The 22,384-nt window shown below is 45.8% G+C and overlaps 10 protein-coding genes across 10 annotated transcripts; 5 read left to right on the forward strand and 5 right to left on the reverse strand.

Annotated features, from left to right (window-relative positions):
* Positions 1–591: 591 nt before the first annotated feature.
* SERLADRAFT_366430 (uncharacterized protein) lies at positions 592–886 on the forward strand (the record flags this gene model as incomplete). The annotated part of the gene is made up of 2 exons (XM_007314874.1): positions 592–805; positions 855–886. 2 exons carry the CDS (start codon positions 592–594, stop codon positions 884–886), a joined length of 246 nt encoding a protein of 81 aa, XP_007314936.1.
* Positions 887–943: 57 nt separating this feature from the next.
* Positions 944–1,767, reverse strand: SERLADRAFT_459482 (uncharacterized protein; the record flags this gene model as incomplete). Its single annotated transcript, XM_007314875.1, has 3 exons — positions 944–1,027; positions 1,096–1,265; positions 1,318–1,767. Coding segments are annotated over 3 exons (606 nt in total), but the record flags the coding sequence as incomplete, so codon positions are not given.
* Positions 1,768–1,878: 111 nt separating this feature from the next.
* SERLADRAFT_459485 (uncharacterized protein) lies at positions 1,879–5,011 on the reverse strand (the record flags this gene model as incomplete). The annotated part of the gene is made up of 6 exons (XM_007314876.1): positions 1,879–2,323; positions 2,377–3,308; positions 3,369–3,641; positions 4,011–4,157; positions 4,208–4,648; positions 4,697–5,011. 6 exons carry the CDS (start codon positions 4,940–4,942, stop codon positions 2,020–2,022), a joined length of 2,343 nt encoding a protein of 780 aa, XP_007314938.1.
* A 109-nt stretch (positions 5,012–5,120) lies between these two features.
* Positions 5,121–6,233, forward strand: SERLADRAFT_459492 (uncharacterized protein; the record flags this gene model as incomplete). The annotated part of the gene is made up of 5 exons (XM_007314877.1): positions 5,121–5,210; positions 5,270–5,346; positions 5,401–5,512; positions 5,565–5,732; positions 5,784–6,233. 5 exons carry the CDS (start codon positions 5,145–5,147, stop codon positions 6,006–6,008), a joined length of 648 nt encoding a protein of 215 aa, XP_007314939.1.
* A 163-nt stretch (positions 6,234–6,396) lies between these two features.
* SERLADRAFT_434644 (uncharacterized protein) lies at positions 6,397–8,721 on the forward strand (the record flags this gene model as incomplete). The annotated part of the gene is made up of 14 exons (XM_007314878.1): positions 6,397–6,609; positions 6,665–6,702; positions 6,764–6,779; positions 6,836–6,972; positions 7,028–7,143; positions 7,194–7,226; positions 7,290–7,369; positions 7,421–7,832; positions 7,883–7,931; positions 7,987–8,044; positions 8,099–8,158; positions 8,257–8,352; positions 8,411–8,518; positions 8,590–8,721. The coding sequence occupies 14 exons, from the start codon at positions 6,397–6,399 to the stop codon at positions 8,719–8,721; spliced, it is 1,548 nt and encodes a 515-aa protein (XP_007314940.1).
* A 241-nt stretch (positions 8,722–8,962) lies between these two features.
* Positions 8,963–9,775, reverse strand: SERLADRAFT_459497 (uncharacterized protein; the record flags this gene model as incomplete). Its single annotated transcript, XM_007314879.1, has 4 exons — positions 8,963–9,316; positions 9,373–9,476; positions 9,530–9,636; positions 9,696–9,775. One exon carries the CDS (start codon positions 9,292–9,294, stop codon positions 9,067–9,069), a length of 228 nt encoding a protein of 75 aa, XP_007314941.1.
* A 31-nt stretch (positions 9,776–9,806) lies between these two features.
* SERLADRAFT_380807 (uncharacterized protein) lies at positions 9,807–10,320 on the reverse strand (the record flags this gene model as incomplete). Its single annotated transcript, XM_007314880.1, has 2 exons — positions 9,807–10,211; positions 10,268–10,320. The coding sequence occupies one exon, from the start codon at positions 10,185–10,187 to the stop codon at positions 10,032–10,034; it is 156 nt and encodes a 51-aa protein (XP_007314942.1).
* Positions 10,321–11,205: 885 nt separating this feature from the next.
* Positions 11,206–12,533, reverse strand: SERLADRAFT_459498 (uncharacterized protein; the record flags this gene model as incomplete). Its single annotated transcript, XM_007314881.1, has 4 exons — positions 11,206–11,928; positions 11,994–12,102; positions 12,154–12,193; positions 12,244–12,533. The coding sequence occupies one exon, from the start codon at positions 11,640–11,642 to the stop codon at positions 11,316–11,318; it is 327 nt and encodes a 108-aa protein (XP_007314943.1).
* Positions 12,534–15,026: 2,493 nt separating this feature from the next.
* Positions 15,027–15,939, forward strand: SERLADRAFT_459500 (uncharacterized protein; the record flags this gene model as incomplete). The annotated part of the gene is made up of 3 exons (XM_007314882.1): positions 15,027–15,431; positions 15,504–15,678; positions 15,734–15,939. The coding sequence occupies 2 exons, from the start codon at positions 15,120–15,122 to the stop codon at positions 15,651–15,653; spliced, it is 462 nt and encodes a 153-aa protein (XP_007314944.1).
* Positions 15,940–15,980: 41 nt separating this feature from the next.
* Positions 15,981–22,347, forward strand: SERLADRAFT_434648 (uncharacterized protein; the record flags this gene model as incomplete). The annotated part of the gene is made up of 25 exons (XM_007314883.1): positions 15,981–17,373; positions 17,439–17,554; positions 17,607–18,130; positions 18,184–18,276; positions 18,338–18,445; positions 18,498–18,588; positions 18,640–18,783; positions 18,840–18,914; positions 18,965–19,015; positions 19,070–19,565; positions 19,625–19,755; positions 19,812–20,355; positions 20,405–20,471; positions 20,526–20,774; positions 20,835–20,853; positions 20,908–20,963; positions 21,013–21,143; positions 21,195–21,347; positions 21,395–21,421; positions 21,479–21,581; positions 21,638–21,726; positions 21,781–21,825; positions 21,878–21,898; positions 21,949–22,120; positions 22,173–22,347. The coding sequence occupies 25 exons, from the start codon at positions 15,981–15,983 to the stop codon at positions 22,345–22,347; spliced, it is 5,073 nt and encodes a 1,690-aa protein (XP_007314945.1).
* Between the last annotated feature and the right edge of the window lie 37 nt (positions 22,348–22,384).

The following is a 22,384-nucleotide window of genomic DNA, read 5'->3' on the forward strand; positions in this document are numbered from 1 at the left end:
GCCATAGAAAGAATTGGAGTTATTCGATGACCAGCTTGGACATAAGACGTCATTCACAGCCCAGGCCATATAGGTGAGACCACATGCTTGACACAACTCCATCCGGAAAGCACGAAAATGCTACTAGTGGGAAGAATGTTTCTTAAGTGGAATGTCCAGCGCTCTACCAAACATATCTGTCAATTCTAGTATCCGAGGCGGTGCTCGACGGTGTCTATGGGTAGCAAAAAGGTTCCCAAATGATGGCGGAGAAATAACAATACAGGAATCAACTTGAACGGGAATCTGATATACTAGTAAGGATAATGTGGAAAGTAAGTCAAAAAAACATCGAAGGCCGTAGGATAAACAGACCTTCAATCAGAATGGCATCGGCAGTCATGACACCAAACAGACTCGGAACAATTGTAAGACAGTAATACAAGAAAACCAGGAATGAAACTGAGCCTGTATTGCTCGAGAAAGCGAGATGAAAGCGAGACGAAACTGTCAAGGGAAAAATGCTCAAACAGCGAGTCGATGGCAAATAATAATATAGGGGGTGTGAGACTGCGGGGATAGCAAAAATATCAAAGCATGAAAAATTTAGACATGGACTCCTTCAGTGCCGATATGCGGACAAAAATCAAGCTTTCAAGGTCGAAATCGCATCTCCAACATAGTTTTAGATTCGACCCGCGGCCTTGTTTAGTCATGTCAACGAGCTCGCGTAACAACCAGCAACCCCACGGCGATGATGGATTTGGCGCCATTCTGGTGATCCAAAGGCGCTCGACAGCTGGTTTGCATTGTGGACAGAAAGAGAGTGCGTATTGGTCCGTATAGTTTAACGGTGCGATTAATATCTTCACCAGGAAATCCTGCAGAGCTTCGCGCCCTGCAATAAGGCGACGTAGGTCAGCTGGAGCGAGTATGAGATGTGAGCGTCCTCCGTCAGCACCATAAGTCCATTTTTGGACTGAAAGCGCATAGAACGCAGCTGGAAGAATCTCTGGAATATCACACTCGCGCGCTAGACATATCGCTTCTGTGGCAGTGAAGACGTTTAGTAGAATGCATCATGGAGGCTTACAGTCGACAGTGAACTCAACTCACCAGCAGCGTGAGGTAGTGAACTGGTAGTCATTTTGGAAATATCTTTGGGCCAACGAGACATAATTTCGTGTTTCATTATGTCGCGAAGACCTGCGATTTCGTATTTCGTAGATATCCTCGTGGCACCTGCTAACATATCGAATGTTATAGCTGGTTGAACAGAAAAGTAGCTAGAAGAGATCAGCGACAAAGGGTAATCAAGCGAAGCCACCTCGTGCTTACTTTGGGTCATACATCCATCCTAAAACAACTTGCCAATCCTTTGCAGTGTCCGATGCTAGGTGAACAAGGGGACAACCATCAAAGTTTTCTATGACTTCAGGTTGTGGCAACTCCAACATATCCGCAAAAATTAGTGAGCACATCAACCGGCTTCGGTGTGTTTTGAAGAATTGGTGTTCCACTCCTAGAACAATGTCGCCATCATCGTGCCAGAACTCGCCTCCATTCTGTGTTTGGTCTGGAAGACCTCCAAGTTGAGAGTGGAAAGAACGAGTGGTGTCCGTTCGCCTGCGTTTCGCTGGAGGTAAACAAGGCATAGGTTCATTGCCATCAGATGCGTCAGACTCGTCCATTGCTCTAATACCAAAAACTTGCAGGCTACAGCATGCCAGGCGGTCTGGGGTAAATTCCAGTGAGCACCGGAAGCGAAGTTAGCTTGACACCTTGCTTGAACATGTCGGGTTCAGCCGAACTAGTCCCAAGAACAAAACAAGCATGCACAAAGACATGCGACAAAGACAATGTGCCGCACCTGGAAAGTTCATTGCGTTTGTTCTCTTGTTGAGAAGACACGAGAGTCTAAGTATTGTGACGTAACTAACAGTGCTACGCCGGTCTGGGGGCAGCTAGTACAAACAAGAATAGACTTGAAGCGCCTGGCTTCCGACCTCAGTAGCAGATAGTTGCAGTGCAAGCCTTGCGCTATTCATCTCCCCCTCCGCCATCCCCATCCCCATCTTCATCAAATACCAATTTCCGCTTGCGTCCAGGAAGTTCAGACCCGTCACCATACCCAACGCCAACCTTCTTACGTAGGACATCTAGATCCTGCTCTCCTTCCTCAGCCCACTGGAGAACCAAGTGTCGCCCTAACAAATGGGTGTGGCGAAGCATAGCGTAGGCATTCTCTGCTTCGTGTCGTGTAACGAATTCCAGGAAAGCGAACCCGCGAGAACGAGAGTCGAATTTCTTCGGAAGACGTACAGATTTGAGTTGTCCATGAGCCCTATTATCACAGGTCAATACAATAAACTGTGATCGCATAGAACACGCGCTTACCCAAATAATTCTCTTATATCTTTCTTGGTCGCCTCGAATGGCATGTTCTTGACGATCATCTTCGTCGTGTTGCTCTTAGTCTTCCCTTTGTCTTTACCCTCATCCTCTTCTGCACCACGTCCAGCAAATTTGACATGTAGGGCATGTCCATCAAGCACAAAGCCCTGCATACTCTTCAATGCTTTCTGAGCAGCATCTGCAGTTTTGAAGCCAACGAAACCATATCCCATGCTTAGGCGTGGAGCTTCGACACCAGGGACAGCAGGCCGTTTGGGATCGGGTTTCGTTTGTACACGCGCAAAAGCAAAAGATGGTAGATTGCGGAATACCTGAGTAAATCGGTCGGAGGTAGTGCTGAAAGAGATATTCTTGACAAATAACGTCGAGCCAGCAGATAGGGAAGGTTCATCATCACCGTCAGGACCGTCCGCTTCTTGCTCTGATATGGTCACTGGCTTGAAAGACGTTGAGATTTTGGGTTGACCGGTGGGTTCGTTAGTATCACCAGTGTCCTGGAACATACCCAGCGGGCCTTTCTCCAGATATACGACCGAGTTGCCTAATCGTCTGTAAGCCACAGCACGAAATGCTTTACTAGCTTCATCAGGGTGAGCAAACTCGACCACAGCCATTGTACCCGCAGGAGGTAAGAGCACTCGACTAAGTTGTCCATGTGGTTCGAACATCTCTCGTATCTGCTCCGCCGTCGTACCATAGGGTATGTTTTTAACTAGAATCGTAGTATCCGACCGTGCTTTCGACGAGAACGATGATAGCACCACTCCTTGTGATTCAAAATATGTTTTTGTCTCTTGAATAATATGCGTTTCAGCAAGCGCAAGCTTGACAGCAGCGTTATCGGATTCAGGATTAAGAATATCCGATTTTGCAATGTTCATGCGGTCGGCTACAGACGAGACCACCGCGTCACTCTGTGATAGTCCACATTTTAGACTAAGGAACACGAAATGAATTCCGATGATTCGACGAACATTCATATACAACATGCTCCAATTAAATTCACGTCCTGCACTAGCCTTCCGCTTCGCATCCTTCTCGCCTTTCAGCGATTTTTTCTTCCCCTCCTGATCTTCATCTTGTATTTTGCCTTTGCGGGTCACAGCAGGAAGTATATGTAGTAGACGACCTTGGAAGGATTTCTTGTCAAGAGCTTCGTATGCTGCCAAGGCTGCTGAAGATTCACTGAAAGTCACATAAGCCAGACCTTTGGGTTGCTTTGTTCGAGGATCAAGAGGTATATGAACCTGCAGAAAAAGAACGGTAAGCGATCAAGTTGATACGATAGTTGGTCGGAGAAATTCAGAAATATTTTTCTACTATTAGTCTCCCGAAGGATCATCATGTCCAAAGGATCTGATGTCCCTATACAATTTTTCATCGCGAAATACTAAAACGAATGGAACGTGTTTTTACCTGGGAAGAAGATAAAAAAAAACAAAAAGTTAGACAGGTTGATTAAAACGTAAGAAAGGGTAAGAAAATAGAATCAGATAATTTTTTCTACTATAGTTTCCCTGAGGTCAACATACTCGTAATGAGTCTGATGTCCCTAAATTTTTGTCATCTTGGACGAGAACGCAATCTCAAAGTTATTCAAAGAATGTGACACCCACCTGAGATATTTCGCCAAACGGTTGGAAGAGCTCCATCAGCTCAGAGTCGGTACATGAAAACGCTAGATTCCGCAAGAACAGTCGCGAAGTTTGTAAAATCGTTTCTTTTGTTGGATCTTTCTCCTCTTCTGGAATCGCAGTTTGATTCTGACGACCGCATTAGCATGTACGACTCGGCTTCTTCCAGCGACACTGACCTCTGCATTCATGTCACGATCTTCATCTTCGTCGTCCGACTGTTGGAATACACGCTCCTGGAGATTGATGTTATCCATTTTCTGAGTCATACGTCGCTTCATCCAATCGAGATCTGAGATGCCTTCATCGTTCTTGCCTTCATCACCTTCTTGATTATTTTCTTCCACAGGTACCGGCGTGACGTCCACCACAGGAGGAAGCAATGCTTGATTATGTTGAGATGCTTCGTTTGCCCATGATGGACCCTTTTTGGTACGCGGCTGCATCACTTTCATGAACTCATCAAGATTTGGATCACTCTTTTCCTTGACTGGGTTAGATGCAGCCGTCTCGTTTTTCGATTGAATAGGTTTCGACTCTCGGATATCAGGATGATCGTCTTTTGATGAATCCATTCGCCGTCTCTTGTTTGGTCGCGGTGTAGGCGCATCCTTAGATGCCTACCATGAAGATCAGACACCGGTCCATGAGAATGGACGAATTCTTACCTCTACAACGACTACGTTGATACGGGTCGAATCAATAAACGTTCTGTCGAACCAGTCTTTTGCTGTACTCGCTTCCTTATCGGTCTTGAAGCCAACGAAGCCAAAACGTCTAGAGGTGCCATCCGGCTTGAAGGACACTTTGATATCAGTGATCGTCCCACCTGGAGCACCCTTCTGCTCAAAATGTTGGCGGAGTCTAGCAGGTGTCACATATGGTGGAATGTTCTTGACAATCAAACGCGACATTTTTCCTGCTACATGGAGATTAGAGCTCTGTGAAAAGAGGGAGAACAGAGGCGGACACAAACCTGTATCAAAAAAAATATCAGTTTTCTTTTTGACTTTATCAGGTTAGCGAATGAATCTCCGACCGGATGTATCCGAGAGGGAAGGTCATTGACATTTGCCTTCAACGCCAAAACTTGAAGTCCTTCGAATTCTGGTAGAAATGCCACCTAAAGTCATCTTTCAAGAAGACAAAAATCCCCGAGGGATCCCAAAAGCACCATTTATCGTGCGTTTGTGAACTTCATTGTGTGATCCTCGACTTATAAGTCCTTGTCCCGACTACAGACAAACGTGGAAGAGTATATCGGTGGACCAGATGCAGAGATTGAAGAAACACTCAAAAGTTTCCAAGATGCCATCGCGTATGTTTACCAGAGAGATCTTGGCTTTATGAACTTAATCCGAATGTAGCATAGGAAATATCGATATATGGAGTCGAACCTGACGCAACGCCGGAGTAGTCTGGACGAGAAGATCCCTGACATCAAGAAGACGCTGAGCATGGTTCAGTTTTTAAGGGATAGACGGGTAAGTAATCCTCCAATAACAGATACCGGATAGATCGTGATAACATGGTTAGGAAGGCAAAAGTAAAGCACAATCCGACGATGATCTTGAAGATGATCTAGACGAGGAAGATGAATCAACGGGATCTAAAAAGCCAATGATAACAACCTTTGAATTGAATGATACTCTATTTGCAGAAGCTGAACTTGAGGATACGGACACAGTCTACCTTTGGCTTGGTGTAAGTCTTGCCTATAACTAACACTGCACGAGACCTCTAATTCGTTTTCAGGCGAATGTGATGCTATCTTACAAGCTACCAGCTGCCATAGCATTGTTGCAGTCAAAGCTGGAGGTGGCTGAGGCAAGTCTTAAGACCACTGCAGAAGACTTGGAGTTTTTGAGAGAGCAAACAACGATTATGGAAGTGAACACTGCCAGAGCTTACAACTGGGATGTAAAGAGGAGGAGGGAGCGGCGAGTAAAAGAAGAAGGCAAAGCAGTGGATCTCAGCTAAAGTTGGCCAAACAGCGCGTTAAGCTACGAGGCGACACTGCGACTCGATGGAAGCAAATGTACTTATTTTCTTTAATTGACCTTGAACATCTGTACACTCAGACAATGCAATCCGGACTGTTCAAGCTGTATTCGTCCCATGTATGTAGTAAACGAGGTCATAGAATTCTTCAGTGCTACATCCTCGTCCTTAGTAGTGACTTGATGTTAATGTCACCTTCACAGAGCACAGTTAGTCAGAATTGATAACCGTTCCGGTACATACCGGTGTATTATTTATGAACCGATGCGCGTGTGCCAGTCATTTCTCACCTTTACTTGCTACTCGCTTCAGTGAGTTTGAGTTTCAGCCCTAGATCGTTCACTTCTCCGGTAGAATACTCGTTGCAATGACTGCTGCCAATGATGAAAGCCCCAAGTCGAGGTCGACGGAGACTTTGACGGATTTGGCCCAGCTGCCAGCCGTAGAGAACCACTTTGCTGCTCCTGTGAAAGTTCGACTCGATGATTTGTACGAGGATGAATTTATCGACCCTGTCTACCAAGCAAAGGCCCGTATCTTGAACCGATCTATTCAGGATATTGGTATGGGCAAATATCAGGTGAGATGCGATCTTCATGACTGGATGTGGCGAGCTTATCAAAGGAAATCCTCAGTGGTATCTGTTCGTGGTAACTGGTTTTGGGTGGTTCGCGTACGTGTGCAATGTTTCAATAGATTATTTTGGTTTCTCATGGTAAACACACTATGTTTAGCGATAGTGTCTGGCCTGTGAGTACCATAAATCTCTATTTCTATTCACGAGGAAGTCATGCATCAATAATTAGCTGCTTAGCGGTCTCATATTGGCACCTGTAATAAACGAATTTCATTTCAAAGGCCCTCTTCTGTCGCTGGCTTCGAACATTGGTTTACTTGCCGGCGCTATATTTTGGAGTTTGGGGTGCGACATATGGGGTAGAAGGTGGGTTTTACTGAAATGATATGCTCTCAAAAGTTTCTTAATCTTGGACATTCAGATGGTCTTTCAACGTCACGCTCTTCATAGCTGGGATATTTGGACTCGCATCAGGAGGCGCACCGAACTTCATAGCTCTTGCTTCTTTGCTCGCTGTCGTGGGCATGGGTGTTGGGGGTATGGATATATATCTACACTACGATATAATGACTAAGCTCTTGTTGCAGGTAATATGCCTGTTGATTCAGCCGTCTTTCTAGGTCAGTACACAACTTTTCCAGAGGAACGGCGTTAGTTAAAATTCGTTGAAATTCTACTACTAGACTTTGTTCCTGGATCACATCAATATCTATTGACCGTTCTTTCGATTTGGTGGTCCGTTGGTCAATTCGTACTCAGTTTAGTAAGTCGAATCACTTTCAGTTTTAATATCGGCGTCTAAGTATTTTGGTAGATTGCGTGGCCTTTGATCGCCAATTACTCGTGTGCTGATGCATCGAACTGTGACCGTTCCAACAATATGGGGTGGCGCTACCTTCTCTTCACTCTGGGTGGACTAACCCTTTTCTTTTGGGGTCTCCGCTTCTTCATTTTCACTCTTCTAGAAAGTCCTCGTTTCCTTGCAGGTATCGGGCAAGATGAAAAGGCAGTTAAAGTGATTCAGCAATTGGCGGAGTTCAACGGGTCAACGACTACTCTATCTGTAGAAGAGCTGGCTTCGGCAGGTCAAGAGGACGGTCAGATAAATACCACTAGAGGCCGTGAGATTCTCAGCAAGAGCTCTGATTTTAGCATGAAACATGTAAAAGCCTTATTTTCGACCTCTAAAATGGCTTGGTCTACAAGTCTTTTGATAGCACTCTGGGGTAGGACGTGTTGCATCTCGCGCTGGGGCTGAACGCTGATTCAATATCAGGCATTATCGGACTGGCGTCTACATTGTATAACAGCTTTTTGCCTTACCTGTAAGTCGCGTTCTCTGCTTCATCGAGAGAGTAAACATTAATCGCTTGTGTTTAGGCTTGTCCAAAGAGGTGCCGAGTTTGGAGACGCATCTTTGTATACCACATACCGGAATGTGAGTTCCAAACTCTCCGAGTAGTTGCCGTACCTTGCTCATTTGCAATTGCAGCAAGTCATCATTAGTTTAATAGGTATACCTGGTGCCTTCCTTGCGGGATGGGCGGTAGAAGTACCATCCATAGGAAGAAAAGGCACTTTAGCCATCTCGGCGGGCGAGTAGTCCTCGCCTCTCTATAAGTGACATTACTCAACGACCTCACGCGAAAGACAGGGCTCACAGGCGTCTTTCTTTTCGCTACCACGACCGCCCGAACCTCGAACGCTCTACTAGGCTGGAATTGTGGATATACGTTCTTCAGTAACGTGCGTAGTAGTGAACGACATCGGCTTACATGCGAATATATTCATGTGTTTCTTTTAGATCATGTACGGCGTTTTATATGCTGTCTCACCAGAGATATTCCCTGCGAAAGACCGCGGAACTGGGAATGGGTTGACATCGACCGCCACTCGCGTATTCGGTATCATGGTACGTTTTATCCCTATACACGTGAACAGTGGGACAGCAAACAATTAATTTGATATGCGCTGTTCATATAGGCTCCTATCATCGCGCTATATGCTAACCTTGCTACGGCAGTCCCAGTGTATATAGCTGGTGCCCTCATCATTTTCGCTGGTTTCTTGGCCCTTCTGCTGCCTTACGAACCTAGAGGCAAGGTATCCATCTAGAAAACAGGTAACATCTCTGTTTTTATATTCAAGAAATTTCCTTTTTCTTGGTCTGTACATATATAGAATTGTAGAGAATGTTGTATGCGAATCTGATCAAATTGATATGTTGTTTTGCGATTGATTTGTGCACGAGTACAGCTGTAAGATACACAAAACGTGTATTCGACCACTATGAATATATATTACTAGTTCCTGGACCCAGAGATACCTGCAAAACAGTACTTTAAGTGAGTCGGTGCTGAAAAACTTTACCTCACCGGTGGGTACATCGCAGAGATGAATGCTAATGCTACGGTAACTCACCACAACAAGGGGGGCCATGTTATAACCATTCAGTCAAAATTAAACAGATAACAACCAAATAAAGCGGACCGAGTCATATGCCAACGTTGTGCCAGTAAACACAACCATCATTCCATTACTCTGCGCTATAATTAGGTAAGAGCGAACCTGCATTTCATGATGTACGGTTAAATGATACCCTGGCTGGGCTGACTTTACTACAATTAACAATCGTCCAGCCTCAGCCTCCGAGAGAATGTTGCATATTTCTTGATTGACACATGTCATCTATTATTCCAGTTACTAGGTTCTGATTCGTGTCCTTTTGTTAAGACATTGGTTGGATTATGGACATCATAGACATACCGTCTGACGATAGTATCTGGTACCTCTATTGCTGTGATTCGAGCATTGTTATAGCCCTCGTAGACATTACTCGATGAACCTGAACCATGAAGATAAATGATGGACTTGGAAAGTGATCAGTCTGTCGGCAGCTAGTCATTGCCTGAGCATAGCTTACCAAGCTACCCTAATATGGGTAGTCTTCAAGTTCGTTTGCGTTATTGTCCACGGTTCATAATAGCGGAGTCGCTGAGTCGCTTTGCGCTATTCTTCTTGCTCTTTGCCCTGATATATGACAAGCAATTTAGCGCGTGTTCCTGTCGTTGACACTGAAATTTCAGTACCCTTTTGTTTTTGGATAAAATCTTGCAAGTTGGTGATCGGATAATCAGAACAATGGGATTCCGCGGAAAATATATAGACAAGAAGATGTGCGCTCTTAATATTTCCTGTCCGATAACCAATGTCCATGTGGTAGCTTTTCCTCGCCGTTCCACTGTCACACTTTCCCACTTCTACCTGCGTGGCAAGTCCGCAGAATCCGTTGGTACCCCGACGCTGTACTAGGTGCGTCGTCGATGAATGCTTTGTTCTTTAACGCTTTCGAGTGTCTACTGGCACATCGAGCCCTAGTCTGTCTTGCAGTTTCATATTTTATCTGAACGCCTGGTTTGAAGATTTTACCGCTGCGCAAATAATGTGAAGAGATAGTCTTGCATTCCGCTGTCCGCGGAACCACTGCTCAACCGCTTTGTCGAGCCATTGGTCTGGAGTTGAGGCCCTGTGAAGCCGATTTCGTGGTTGAGTGTGTTAGATCTGTGGACATCTGTCTGCATGTGCTGTCCAAGCAATGTGGCAAAGTAAGGTTCAGTCTGCTGCGCCTGAACGCTTGGGATGGGAATTGAAAGTGGCCCAGGGTTATAGCTTGCCCAGAATGTGCTCCAGTCTGGAGGAGGTGTCATCGTCGCCGCCCTAGCATTGCTTGTTTCGCTGGTTGTTGCTAGACTGGATGGACCAGCGACTGGGGGCAACTCTGTTCCCACGTCACTACGAATAGGGTCCTTCCACTGCAAGTAGGGCATTTGTAGCGATTCAGAGAGGCTAATGGCTGCATTGTCGTTGGGCCCGTTGACAGCCATCGCTTGGAAGTCGTCTGCTACGAAAATATCGGGATTTTGGGCTGGTGCGGTGTACCCGACCTTTCTTTTCAATCTGACGTTTTCGCCTAGCAGATCCTCAATATGATCAGCCACTGAAGAAATTGTCAGCCATCTCTATGAAACAATTTTAGCCAACATATCCGTACCTTCAGTCCAGAGGTGAAGGTCCTTAATGGGAGGTGCGTGACCTTAGGGAACGTGGAATAAGACTTTTGATCTTGTCCTTTTGCTCTCTGATTAGCTTTCGCTGTTTCCACATGGGAATGGTTTTCTTCAGCAGAGAGGTCTGTAAAATACACATGTCTCTCCGAGCGAACGCTTTGAATTAGTGGGCCAGATTGGATCCCACTGTCGGGCTCTGTGTGTGTTTGATCAATGTGATGAAACACAGATGGTGCCAGTGCATTATGGGGTATTTGACCCCCTTGTTCAGTTCGTTCCTCTCTTTCTCCAGAGTACGATTCGCGCATGGCAGTTCTGTCCACTCGGGTCTGTTCTTTGGGTGAGCTCATGATGTCGGTTGGTTGATAGTGCTTCGAGCTGATATGGATGTTGGGTTGGGTGTAGTTCTTGCCTCTCTTCCCCCTCGCTGACGTTCCTTTAAATCCTCCGAGCTCCCGCTTGAGGCGCGAAAAACTGCCACCGCAGAGCCACGAACGTCGTTGTACGTCGTTCTCAAGTGGATGTCTATACTGCGGTCACCTGGACCTTCGGAGGCGTCATTGCCTAGCTTTGACAGCGAAATCAGCTGTCAAGGCCCAAAATGCTGCGCTATATCGTTAAATGGGAATCACTTCACACTTTTCACTCAACTTTGAGGCTATCGCGCCCACAGAGAAGACAGACTCTTGTTTTGCTGTGTAGAAAGATTCTGAACTGTACGAGCGGCATGTCTTGCACGACTGATTCCGCAGGGGGCTTTACTGACGATGAGCATAGGAATGGGTGAAATGGCTTCCATTCCACCGGGAGGAAGTGCGGGTGCACTTCATGGAAGGGGCGGACTTGGATAGAATGCGCCACCAGCCTCGTTGTACGCTGTTCTTTGGTAGACGTCCAAACTGCGCAACTGGACCTTTGAGGGCGCGATGCGCGAATACTCCTTGAAGACCCACTGTCAAGTCGCGACATGCTGCGCCTCTCGTTGGATCGGTTCACACTTCACACCTTTCACCTTAGGTCGACGCCACCGCGCCCACTCAGAAGCTTGACTTGTGTTTTGCTGTGAAGAAATGGGTGGGTGAGTTCCATCCTACTATGAGAAGTTGCGGGTGCACTTCATGGGAGACACAGTTTTCGGACTTGGGAAGGGTGCGATGTCTGACGAGGTGGAAGTTGTAAAGGCTACATGGCTTGTACAATGATATTCACGAATAATAGGTCCTCGTGATGACACATCAAGTAAAATAGCGAGAATCTGTTGCGAGTATAATAATGAGTGGGTTGACAATAAACACAGAGGAAAAGAAAGACTTGACATACTATATAAGAAATAGCGTCGAATGATTGCGAGGCAAAGCACAGCTAGACGTCGAGATGAATACAGACAACAAGCAGTGACAAAAGCGGCATGCTAGGGCAAAGACAATAGCTCTTCGCTCGGATTAGGTGGATAGTAACCAAGGATTGGGTGTACACTCACCAATATCGTGCTAGTGATAACACAGCCGAAGCCAGCTATTCTATTGCTCCCATTAGATACTCCAGCGAAAAAGTCACCGCAGTTCCATACCCATGAATGTTCTATCATGCCGTTGATGGAATTCTAGTGACGTCTTTGAATCGCGCATGCTGAACTGCTTTTTTTCACTGCTTTAGCCTCCGAGAGGACGTTCGTCAGTAACTGGATGCTTTCATCATTCTCTGCCAAACGAGTTGCCGCAGCCAGCTGCTCCAGCAGTGACAGCATCTTTCCTCTCCTCAAGGCAGAAGTCACGGCCATATTCTGTTTAGCGGCACGTCCTTCTCAGCCTGAAGGTCTTGCCTCGGTTTCATGTTGTAAGCTCGCTAGACGATACCCCTTTATGACCTTTGATCTTCATGGTTGTTTCCTTCGGATTATGGTGTTTGATTCGTCATCGAATTCAAATGTACGTTTCTTAGCACGATACATACTGGTTTATAAGTCAAATATGCGTGATTAGTTGTCAAATGGACTGACCTTAGGAAGACGAATATATCGATCCTATCTACCAAGCAAAGCTTGTGGCGTGCTTGCTTGTCGGCGCTATCCTTGGAGTGTGGGAGTGATAGAATGCGGGACGCACTGATAAAGCTTTTCTGGAAATCGTTGATAAGACGTTCACAATTCATTTTCAAAGGGGAACTCACGTTGTCCTTTGTGGAAGAAAACGACGTTGAAATACCGCTGTAGTAACGCTTTGAGTTGATAAATTAAGATGTTCTGTATCTCGAACCAGTTAATGTTGACCGTTCAAGGGGAACGAAGAAATCAGCCAAGAGGTCGGGTGGAAATGAATTGAACACCTATGATTTTGCAAGCTCACAACGCAGGTTTTATCCTACATTGTTTTGATAAGATATGTCACAACATTACGTCTATTACAATGTACACACGCACCAGACCATCCTAATAATCAGTAGTAGACTATTTCACGTTGACGACAATAACTAATACAGAGCGCCATCGCAAAGTTCGTGAGATCCGTGGAAACGAGGCTAAATGCTTCGCGAGGTATCACTCTTCCAACTCGTCCTCCTCTTCTTCACTCGATTCCCCGTTTAGCATGTCTTCGTTGACCATATTGACGGCAGCATCGACGGCGGCCCGTGACATACGGGGCATGGCACCAGGTCTTAGGAGAGGATGGTTTTTCGGGTCGAGTTCCTCTTCTGCATCGCTGCCCTCGGCGCTTTGCTCCTCATCGGACCTGTCGCTGTCGCTATTAACTGCGTCGCTGGCCTCTGCACTTTGTCCATCGCTACCAGCCTCGCTGCCGTCCGTATCACCGCTACTAGCAGAGCCACCATCAATGTCTTCAGAGTCCAGCTCGAAATCTTCATCATCAGGGTCGGAATCATCCCATGCAGCAAGCTTGGCGGCCTCTTTTTCATCCGCGCCTTTCTCTTGCTTCTTCCCGAATAAGTCGCGTCGCTGTTTAGCCCATTGATTAATTGGGTCTTGTTCCTTCCCATCTACCATTGAAAATTCAGTTTCTATTCCCTCGCTTTCTTCTGCGCCTTCGTCTGCCTCGGCCTCTGGATCTTTTCTCTTCAGGATGACCGTGCATGTCCTTCCAGTAGCACTTAGCAACCTAACGCCTTCAGTTTTCCCAGATAAATCCTCCAGCGCCCAGAACTCGCAAGGCTTGCTCTCGCCCCATAGAATTCCTTCTGACAGGAACCATAAGGTACCGGACTTTGCTGCTCGGTAGGCCTCCACTCCTGGAATACCATTGCCACTTGGTCCTGAGCCACCGCATGCGCTACGAAAGACCTTCGTGGATGGTTCAAGAATAGGTAAAGCATGAGCTGGAAGAAAAGACAGAAATTGACGCAATGACGCTTCGGTTTCTGATCCTTTATCGATTGAAGTAATCACAGGTTTTGAATTTGATACGTATGTAGTTGTATCGAATTTTGTGGTTGAGGCTGCGTCTAGACCAAATATGATTTGTTGTGGCGACGTGGCCGAAGATTTGCCTTTATCCGAAACATCGGAAGTGAGCAACACGACTGTCCAGTGAGCTTTCGATTTTCCTCTAGTAGGCAATAGGAAAGCGCGTTTGATAGACGAGACCTGCACAGTTGCTTCCACAGCGCGAGAAGAAGGATTGAGGAAACGGATAGACGATTTATGGATTGCAATGTCTACTTTTTTGCGGATTGGTGATGTTGTAGAGATAGAAGGTAGGGAGAACAAGGGAAGGTCGTCTTCGGCGGGTTGTGCGATAGCATCGTTAGTCTTCTGACGTTTTGTACTAACCCCTTCCTCGTCAGATTCTCTGCCTCTTTTGCCATTTGATTGATGAGCAAGATCCTTGAGAGCTTTCATGGCTTCAGGTTGCTTGGATGCCCATTCCGTACGCGTCCGCGATGAGACGTCTACAGGGCATGCTCCTCCAACAGCAAAACAGAGCAAAGTTTCGAAAGCCATGCGGATTGCGGTGGACTTTATGGATTCATGCACCACTGATGAATACTGCGTGGGTAGACAAGCGGAAAGCGCCTGTAGGTATGGCGTGTCTGAGTTCATCATGTAGCGTTATTCTCGTAGAGAAGTTGGTATGTTCTGATTCCGACAACGCAAAGTTACTGATGGTCACTGACGTTGGGGTTTAAAGAACCTTGTATGACGGTACAGCACCTTGACTGGAACTGTCCAACGTTATGTAAATCGTTGGACCAAACTCCACGCTCCGCGAATACGCGCCGCTCTTTAGCGGCACGTGCCAAACCCTAACCCTACTACAGGGCTTGGTTGCCTTTCATGTCTCGGCGTTCGACATCGGAACTGGTCGCAATGTATCATGCAGTGTCGCCCGAGCTTGTCCGCTGGGCAGTTGTCTGTACACTCAAAGATAAATCAACTTGAAGTTGAACGCTGATCTTCACTAAATATTGTTATTGCGCTCGCACCACAAATTCATGTCCCTACGACAACAGATGCAGGTTGGCCTCCTTCACTTGACCCCAGTTCTCTCTGCCACAGCTTCGGTCACCTACGCGATGTCAGAGTATTTCACGCTTATTCCGTGGCTCAGAAAAGACACTCCATCTACTACGCTATCTACATGGTTTAACGACTGGTTTCGGCTCGGTCTTGTTAGCGTTTTAACGTTCGGAACAGTGTCTGTAGCAGGCGGTTATGCAGGATGGAAAGATACGGTGGGAGGAGCAAGTGTTTTGTATATGTATGGGACTTTTTTTGCGATCGGCCACTTCGCGTTCGTACCTTGGGTAAGCGTAGTTCTTTTCTTATTGTACATCTAGTATCTCATGAGCGAGATGCTGACATTGTATTATCTGTAGATTTCGCGGTGCATCAAACGTTTGGTATATGGCCCGACTGATGCCAAAGACGAATTACGATGGTGGTTAAAACTCCACACTGTTCGGATGATTACGATGGATATTCCAGCTATGTTGTGTTTCCTTGGGGGATACTTGCATACTATGTAAATCGTTTAAATATTGGGAAATACTGGTACGTCTCGAGTCCTTCCTCGAAGACAGAGTGGTCATCAATACCCTCCTTCTAGCGCTATCAGATATTATAAAAATAATAAATGTACATCTGGTATTATTGCTTGCACGTTGTCACTCACGCTATACTGTATCGCTCGCTACTCATTCCACAGTCAGAACTGGTCAGGGGTAATATGGGTAAATAGTTACGGCGCTAGCCGTGCGGACTTTTTGATTGGCACGTGATACACGCGCTTGGTAAATGGGTGTCGCGTTTTTTGATCTTTGACCATCACCCTCCCGCACCGGGACCTCGTTATAATGGATTCAATTCGCACTTTGAACACCCAACATGTAGATTCTGCACGGCTACGCGCACGTTACTACTGGCCTCAGATACATCAGCAACACAATAACTTCAGAGGAGTTGTCAATCTTTCCAAAGTCACAGCATTGCTGAATGAATTATGGGTTTCAAGCTCCACTGGAACTGTGGGCTCTGTTGCAGAAACGCCCGATGAAAACCGCACCGGTAAAAAGCGCTCAGCTTCGTCCTCAGAGATCAAGCCCTCGAAACGCCCGAAGCTTCATGTCGACTCTAGTAACCCCTCTGAACCAAGGCCCTCTGCTTCTAATAATAACGTAAAGCAGATATATGCTCCAAATGAGCCAGGGAATAGTAAAGATTTATCTCCAGAAAGTTCCGGCGGTCAATATGTACCCGTTTTCCGCCATGTTCTTGATTTGCAGTACACAAAGTCTGCAAACGAGCAGGAACACAATGTCGATAATGTTGTTGCCAATCGCAATGGCTGGTTGAGAGAGGAGGATGAACTCAACGACGTTGTCCGGAAGCTGCAAGGTTACAAAAGCACTTCGCGCACATTCGAGCTCGGAACTTTGTGGTTTCGTAGTTATGGGGATCGAGTTATTGCTTTGCTGGGAAAACCTCGCAACTCTTGGCTTAACAACTCTTTTTTCCTACAAAACGACGAGTGGCATTTACTCGTTCCCCGCGTCATATGGCCGGACGGTCTGAACGGGCAGCTGCTAGAACATTTCGATATTGGCTCGTCGCCTAACCAAGAGGATATGTTACTTGCTCTCTACAACCTTCAACTCACAGGTCACGCAAAACTCCACGCAAAACTTCGTGTTATTACCTTACCTTCAGACGCATATGATGCTGACCATGACCTGCCATTTCGCTTTCAGCTTGAATATACTGTTTCTCTCGTTTTGTCCACTTTGTGTCGATCATTTCCGTGGCAGCCAAAACGTCAGCTCACCGATTTGGAAGATATCCAAAGGCGCTTCCTATTCTACATATTTCGCAAGGCTCCTATTTCTTCGTCAAGCCATGACTCCGGTGATATCAATATCCCATTTTTATATTCCATTCTCCGCCCAGCACTTGGGGTTCCATCTCAAGGAGCCCAAGAAGCCCTTCAACCGAAAGCTCTTCTGCCTACTCTGCTACCATTTCAGCGACGTAGCGTAGCATGGATGCTCGAACGTGAAGGAAAGGTCATGTCCGATAGAGGAGAACTAGTTTCAATAGCGTCCATGAGGGGGGACAGGCCGCTAGCATTGTTTTGGGAGAAGATCGATTTGCCTAGTCATAAACTTTACATTAATCGCATCAGTGGTGCAGTATCTCTTTATGCGCCCCAGGAACATTCCGCCTTAGGAGGCATCCTGGCTGAAGAACCAGGTCGGTATTTTCTTCTGGCTGGTTAAGCTGTTGACGATCTTACCGTGTATCAACTTCCACTCCAGGGCTGGGGAAGACTCTCGAATGTATATCTCTCATCATGCTTAATCCCGGAAGGGATCGCAACCCCATCAATGAGACGTGGGATCCTGAAGCTCAACTCCACGTGAAAGAGATCAAGGTAAACTTCATCGTCTTTTTCGCTAGTAATAAAAATTCATGTTCTGGCACAGACAACTCTTATCGTCACTCCTCCCTCTCTTGCCCCACAATGGGCGGATGAGCTGGCAAACCATGCCCCTACTCTAAAAGTATTTGTTTACGACGGATGGGCTAAAGTTGGTGTACCTATTACAGAAGCTGACGCCAAAGCGGAGAGAGAAAGATTACGGTATAGGGGCAAACCGAAGAAAGTCAGCAATACAAAGTCAAGAAAACGTAAACGTAAAAGCAGCGCATTCGATTCGGACACTGAAATGGATGACGAGGAACAAACGTCTACTTCGAGACTTGAGGATACGGGTGGCGGCGACAAGGTTCTCGATTGGTGCTCATATATCAACAGTTATGATGTTTGCATCACAACCTATAATGTTCTACGACAGGACTTTACGGTAGCTCGTGCCGCGCCTAAGCGACCCCGCCGACAAGCTGTCGTTTATTCGAATGTGGAACGTCCCCGCAGCCCACTGGTGATGTGTGAGTGGTATAGGGTTATAATGGATGAAGTTCAGATGATGGGAAGTGGGAAATCGGAGTGCGCACAATCTTCACTTCTTCGATTTTCCATTTTACCTGTAATGCTTATAGGGAAATGGTTTCGCTGATACCAAGACTTTCGTCGTTTGCTGTATCTGGTACACCTGCGCGCAGTCAGGTGGCCGATCTAATTCATGTGTTGAGGTAAGCATTTGAATATGATGGGCAACTTACCCTAATGCTAGCATTGTGTGTTCCTTCGTAGATTTTTACGCGTTGATAATCTTATTGGATCTATGAAAATGTGGAATAGGTTGTTATTGCCAGGGCTGAAAGCCCAATTCACAGAACTGTTCCAGCGCTATGCTATTCGGTTTGTGCACCATTGCTCTATGTAACATTCTACCAATAAAGTTATCCCACAGAACAATGAAGTCGGCTGTTAGTGCCGAGTTAACTATCCCGCAACAAACTCGTTATCTTGTCAGCATTGAGTTGGGCCGTGTCGAAAGACATGTATGTGTATTACGAAACCTTTGGAAGCGTGCATGCTCATATTTGGCTCAGGTATATGACCAGAAACTGGAAGCTGCCTTGCTCGAGCTAGGACTTGATGCCCGAGGAGTAGCAGCTTCTGATGGATGGCAGGTAGATGCATCATTATTACGAAGTCTACTCCGGCAACTTCGTGGCATATGTACCCACCCACAGGTATTGCATATCATGACATGATCACCATTAGCAGATTACTAACCTCAGGTATAAAGGTGGGGCAACTGCAAAAACAGGGAGACAAGCTATTTAAGCCAGGGGCTTTGAAGTCCATGGGCGATGTGTTAGAGGTCATGACTCGAGTTATAGTTACGATTTTGTTTTATTGACAGTCATATAGGCAATGAGAGATCAGAATTGGCGTAATCTCATGGATGATAGGAAGACCAAGGTAATGCTATACGAGTTGGCCCATTTAGCTGCAAAATATCTAATAGTTATTTAGACTCAATCCCTCATTCGTTATGCACAACTGCAGCAACATGACGAGGAAAACCGCGACCGCTATCAACGTTCTCTGGAAAGTTTGCTTTTAGCAGAGAAAGAACTAGAGCAACATATTGAAGAAATCAAAAATGCCATAACCGAACACGGAGATAAAGGAGAGGCTCTAAAGAAGGAAGCAACACTTTTAGGAGAACCTCGGACACAGAAGTCGAGCACTAACAATGGAGCTGGCAAGGGGAAAATGCGAGAAATGTCACCTTTAACAGAAGACGAGAGCGATGATGGTGACAGTGATCTCCCTCATACTCCTGCTGGCGAGGAGCACCGCATCAAGAAACGAGCTTTACAACAGCGGTTACGAGAATGCCACATGGTTCTGCATCAGATAAAATTCTTGCAAGGAGATATATACCATTCATTGGGTCAATCATACTCCGAAAGTGAGGATGCAGCATACGAGGCCGCTGAAAAAATACGAAAAGATCTGCTCAAAGGTACATTGTTAATTGCAGACTGTGTAGAGGCACCTTTTTCTGACTCGATTGAAACGCAGCTACTGAAGAAAGCGCGACACGGGCTATGGCTTATCTCAAACTTCATGCCACAGGGTCTGGTGTAAATGAGAAAGCACTTATGATCCAAACACCTTACATCGATAATGGAGGGATTAGGACAGCACATCTGGTATGTATCAGAATTTGTGATAGTACAGACTTAGGATCCTCATTAAATGTTCCCAGTTTGAAGAAGCAAACGAAATTATCGAATACATTCTCAATGAGCAAACCACTCTTCTTTGGCAATGGAGAACGCGTATTCATACTTTGCTGACCGAGAAATTATCAGCTGGCAACGATGAAGCTGATGGACAGGAATATTCTCGTACTCTGGAGACTCAGGGCGACGCTGAAATCTGTCTGCAAGCTTACGCTACCCTTTTGGCCGATCGTCGAGAAGTCCTCGTGGCTGAGAGGACTCTTTTGGCCTCCCATGATGCAAAAGAAAAGAAAAGTCGCAATACCAATGCTTCAAAAGCTGCTGCAGAAGCAACTCCCGAACTTGAAATACCTGAAGATGTTGATCTACAACCTCAGCATGAGGTATTGCACCAGGAACTATCTGAAAAACGCAAAGATTTGCTCGAGCAGTCCAGGGGTCGGGCTATCAAATCTATCATGGTCGATTTAACTACCGTGGCGGCGCGCATAATAAACGATAAGGACCCAGAGAAAACCATAGCTAGGGATGCTATTTCGCGTTTGAGGTCCTTGATAGCTACTCAAGGTAAACCGCCATCATTGATATGTGCTGAGTCTCTTCTGACTTGTCCCAGGGAGTTTGATGGACAAGCTTGATGCAGATCTTGTCAAGCTGCGCAAGGCCTTCAATGAACGTATTCTGTGCGTCCATATGTCTTGAACTCCACTTGTCAGGTTTTCATAGCTGCTGATCAGGTACTTCCGTCAACTACAAGAAATATCTGACACTGTAGCTGAGGTGTCTTGGGAAACTGGCCTCACTCACGCAATGGAAATTTGTTTAGCTGAGCACTTGAATTTGGACACCAAAATCAAAACTGGCCGTGCGAGGCAACGTTACTTGAATCATCTAGCAAAAAATAAGGAGGAAGGTAAAGTAGACGAAGATGATGAGACGTGTATATTATGTAGATGTGAATTCACGCGTGGTTTTATAACTCAATGGTGAGCTTATATATGCATATATAAAACAACTCTAACACATGTTTCAATGTTGACATATAGTGCCCATGTCTTCTGTGAGGTATTAGAACCGATATTACCTTGCTTTGATGTTGTATTGACAATATGTGCACAGGGATGTATGAAAGCTTGGTTGACGCGCAAAGAAGGAAGAGTGTGTCCTGTCTGCCGGTATGTCAGCCCACCTGTAGAATGGCTGTTTTTCACCATTCTCCTGCAGGGTCCTCATTAACGTGGATCAACTGCAACGATTCGCGGTCAAAGGCGATAAACCACCTCCACCACAACCGGTGCTTGTTAATAATGAACCCGCCCCTAAATCTCGTAGAGAGATTGAGTATAACATGATAGGTATGTAAAATATCCTGAAACTCAAGTTTCCATACTCATAACATATAATAGATCCCAAATTAATCCAGGAGATTGGATCGATGGAGTCGACCGGAAGTTACGGAAGTAAAATTCAGACCCTAATACGACACTTACTTTACCTGCAAGTCACGGACCCTGGCTCGAAAAGCATCGTTTTTTCAGCATGGGCTGATTCCTTGCACAGTGCGTCTGCCAAGTTATCCGAGATTGCATATATTAACTTCGTCCAGTCATTCAACATGCTTTGAACGCTAACGGTATGAAATTTAATGCTGCATGTAAACCTTAAACTATATTCCACATGCGTTTATTAGGTATCCAGTGCCTGCGTATTGACCAAGCTAAACAGAAAGGGAAAGAAAGCGCTGTAAAGAGATTCCGTACAAATCCTGAAATCTTAGTGTTACTACTGCATGGGTAACGTCTTTGTTCATTACTGTCAACTGCACGTTCATTTAAATCCTCTCACCCAGTGAACGAGAGAATGCTGGTCTCAATGTGACGTGTGCATCGCGCGTCTTCTTGGTAGAAAGTGTCGTACACCACGGTTTTGAGATGCAAGGTATGCCCCTAATACATAACATATAGATTTAGCTATAGTGATGGGTACTTCTAGCAATCGCTCGCATAGACAGGATGGGGCAAAACAGGCGTACAGAAGGTAATGTACATTGCCCTATATTGTAGAAGTATATCACTTACCGTTTTTATAGTCTTTTGTTACTATGCAGAAGGTTGGCTGACGTGAGAAATAATGATTTCCTAGCTGACATAGAATTTTCAGACACAGTAGAGAGGAATATCCTTGACCTCGCCGCAAGACAGGGGCTGTCGCTATATACAAAGGACAACTACGCAGGAACGCTGAATGTTACTCCATATGCAATGGATTCGGAGAAGAGAGTTGTTGATGCCCCTGCGAAGAAGCAGGTCCAAAAGGGCGATTTCATCTTCAAGTGAGAAGAAAGAAGTATTCATTTTCGCACGCGCTAACGCTCTTGCGTTCAGGGTGGACGATATGCTGGCTATTCTATTTCCTCACATGTTTGAAGACCTTGAGTATCTCATTCCCCTAGAAAGCGATGAGTCACAAGTACCAGGCCATTCAACTAATTTAGGTGGTGCCACGATGACACACAACCATATCAATGCAGCCGCAGGACCGTCAAAAGTCACAGAATGAAGATTTAGTAGAAGTAGATCGTTGTATTTTTTTTATC

The sequence above is a fragment of the Serpula lacrymans genome, assembly GCF_000218685.1.
Source record: "Serpula lacrymans var. lacrymans S7.9 unplaced genomic scaffold SERLAscaffold_3, whole genome shotgun sequence".
NCBI classification, from domain to species: Eukaryota; Fungi; Basidiomycota; class Agaricomycetes; order Boletales; family Serpulaceae; genus Serpula; species Serpula lacrymans.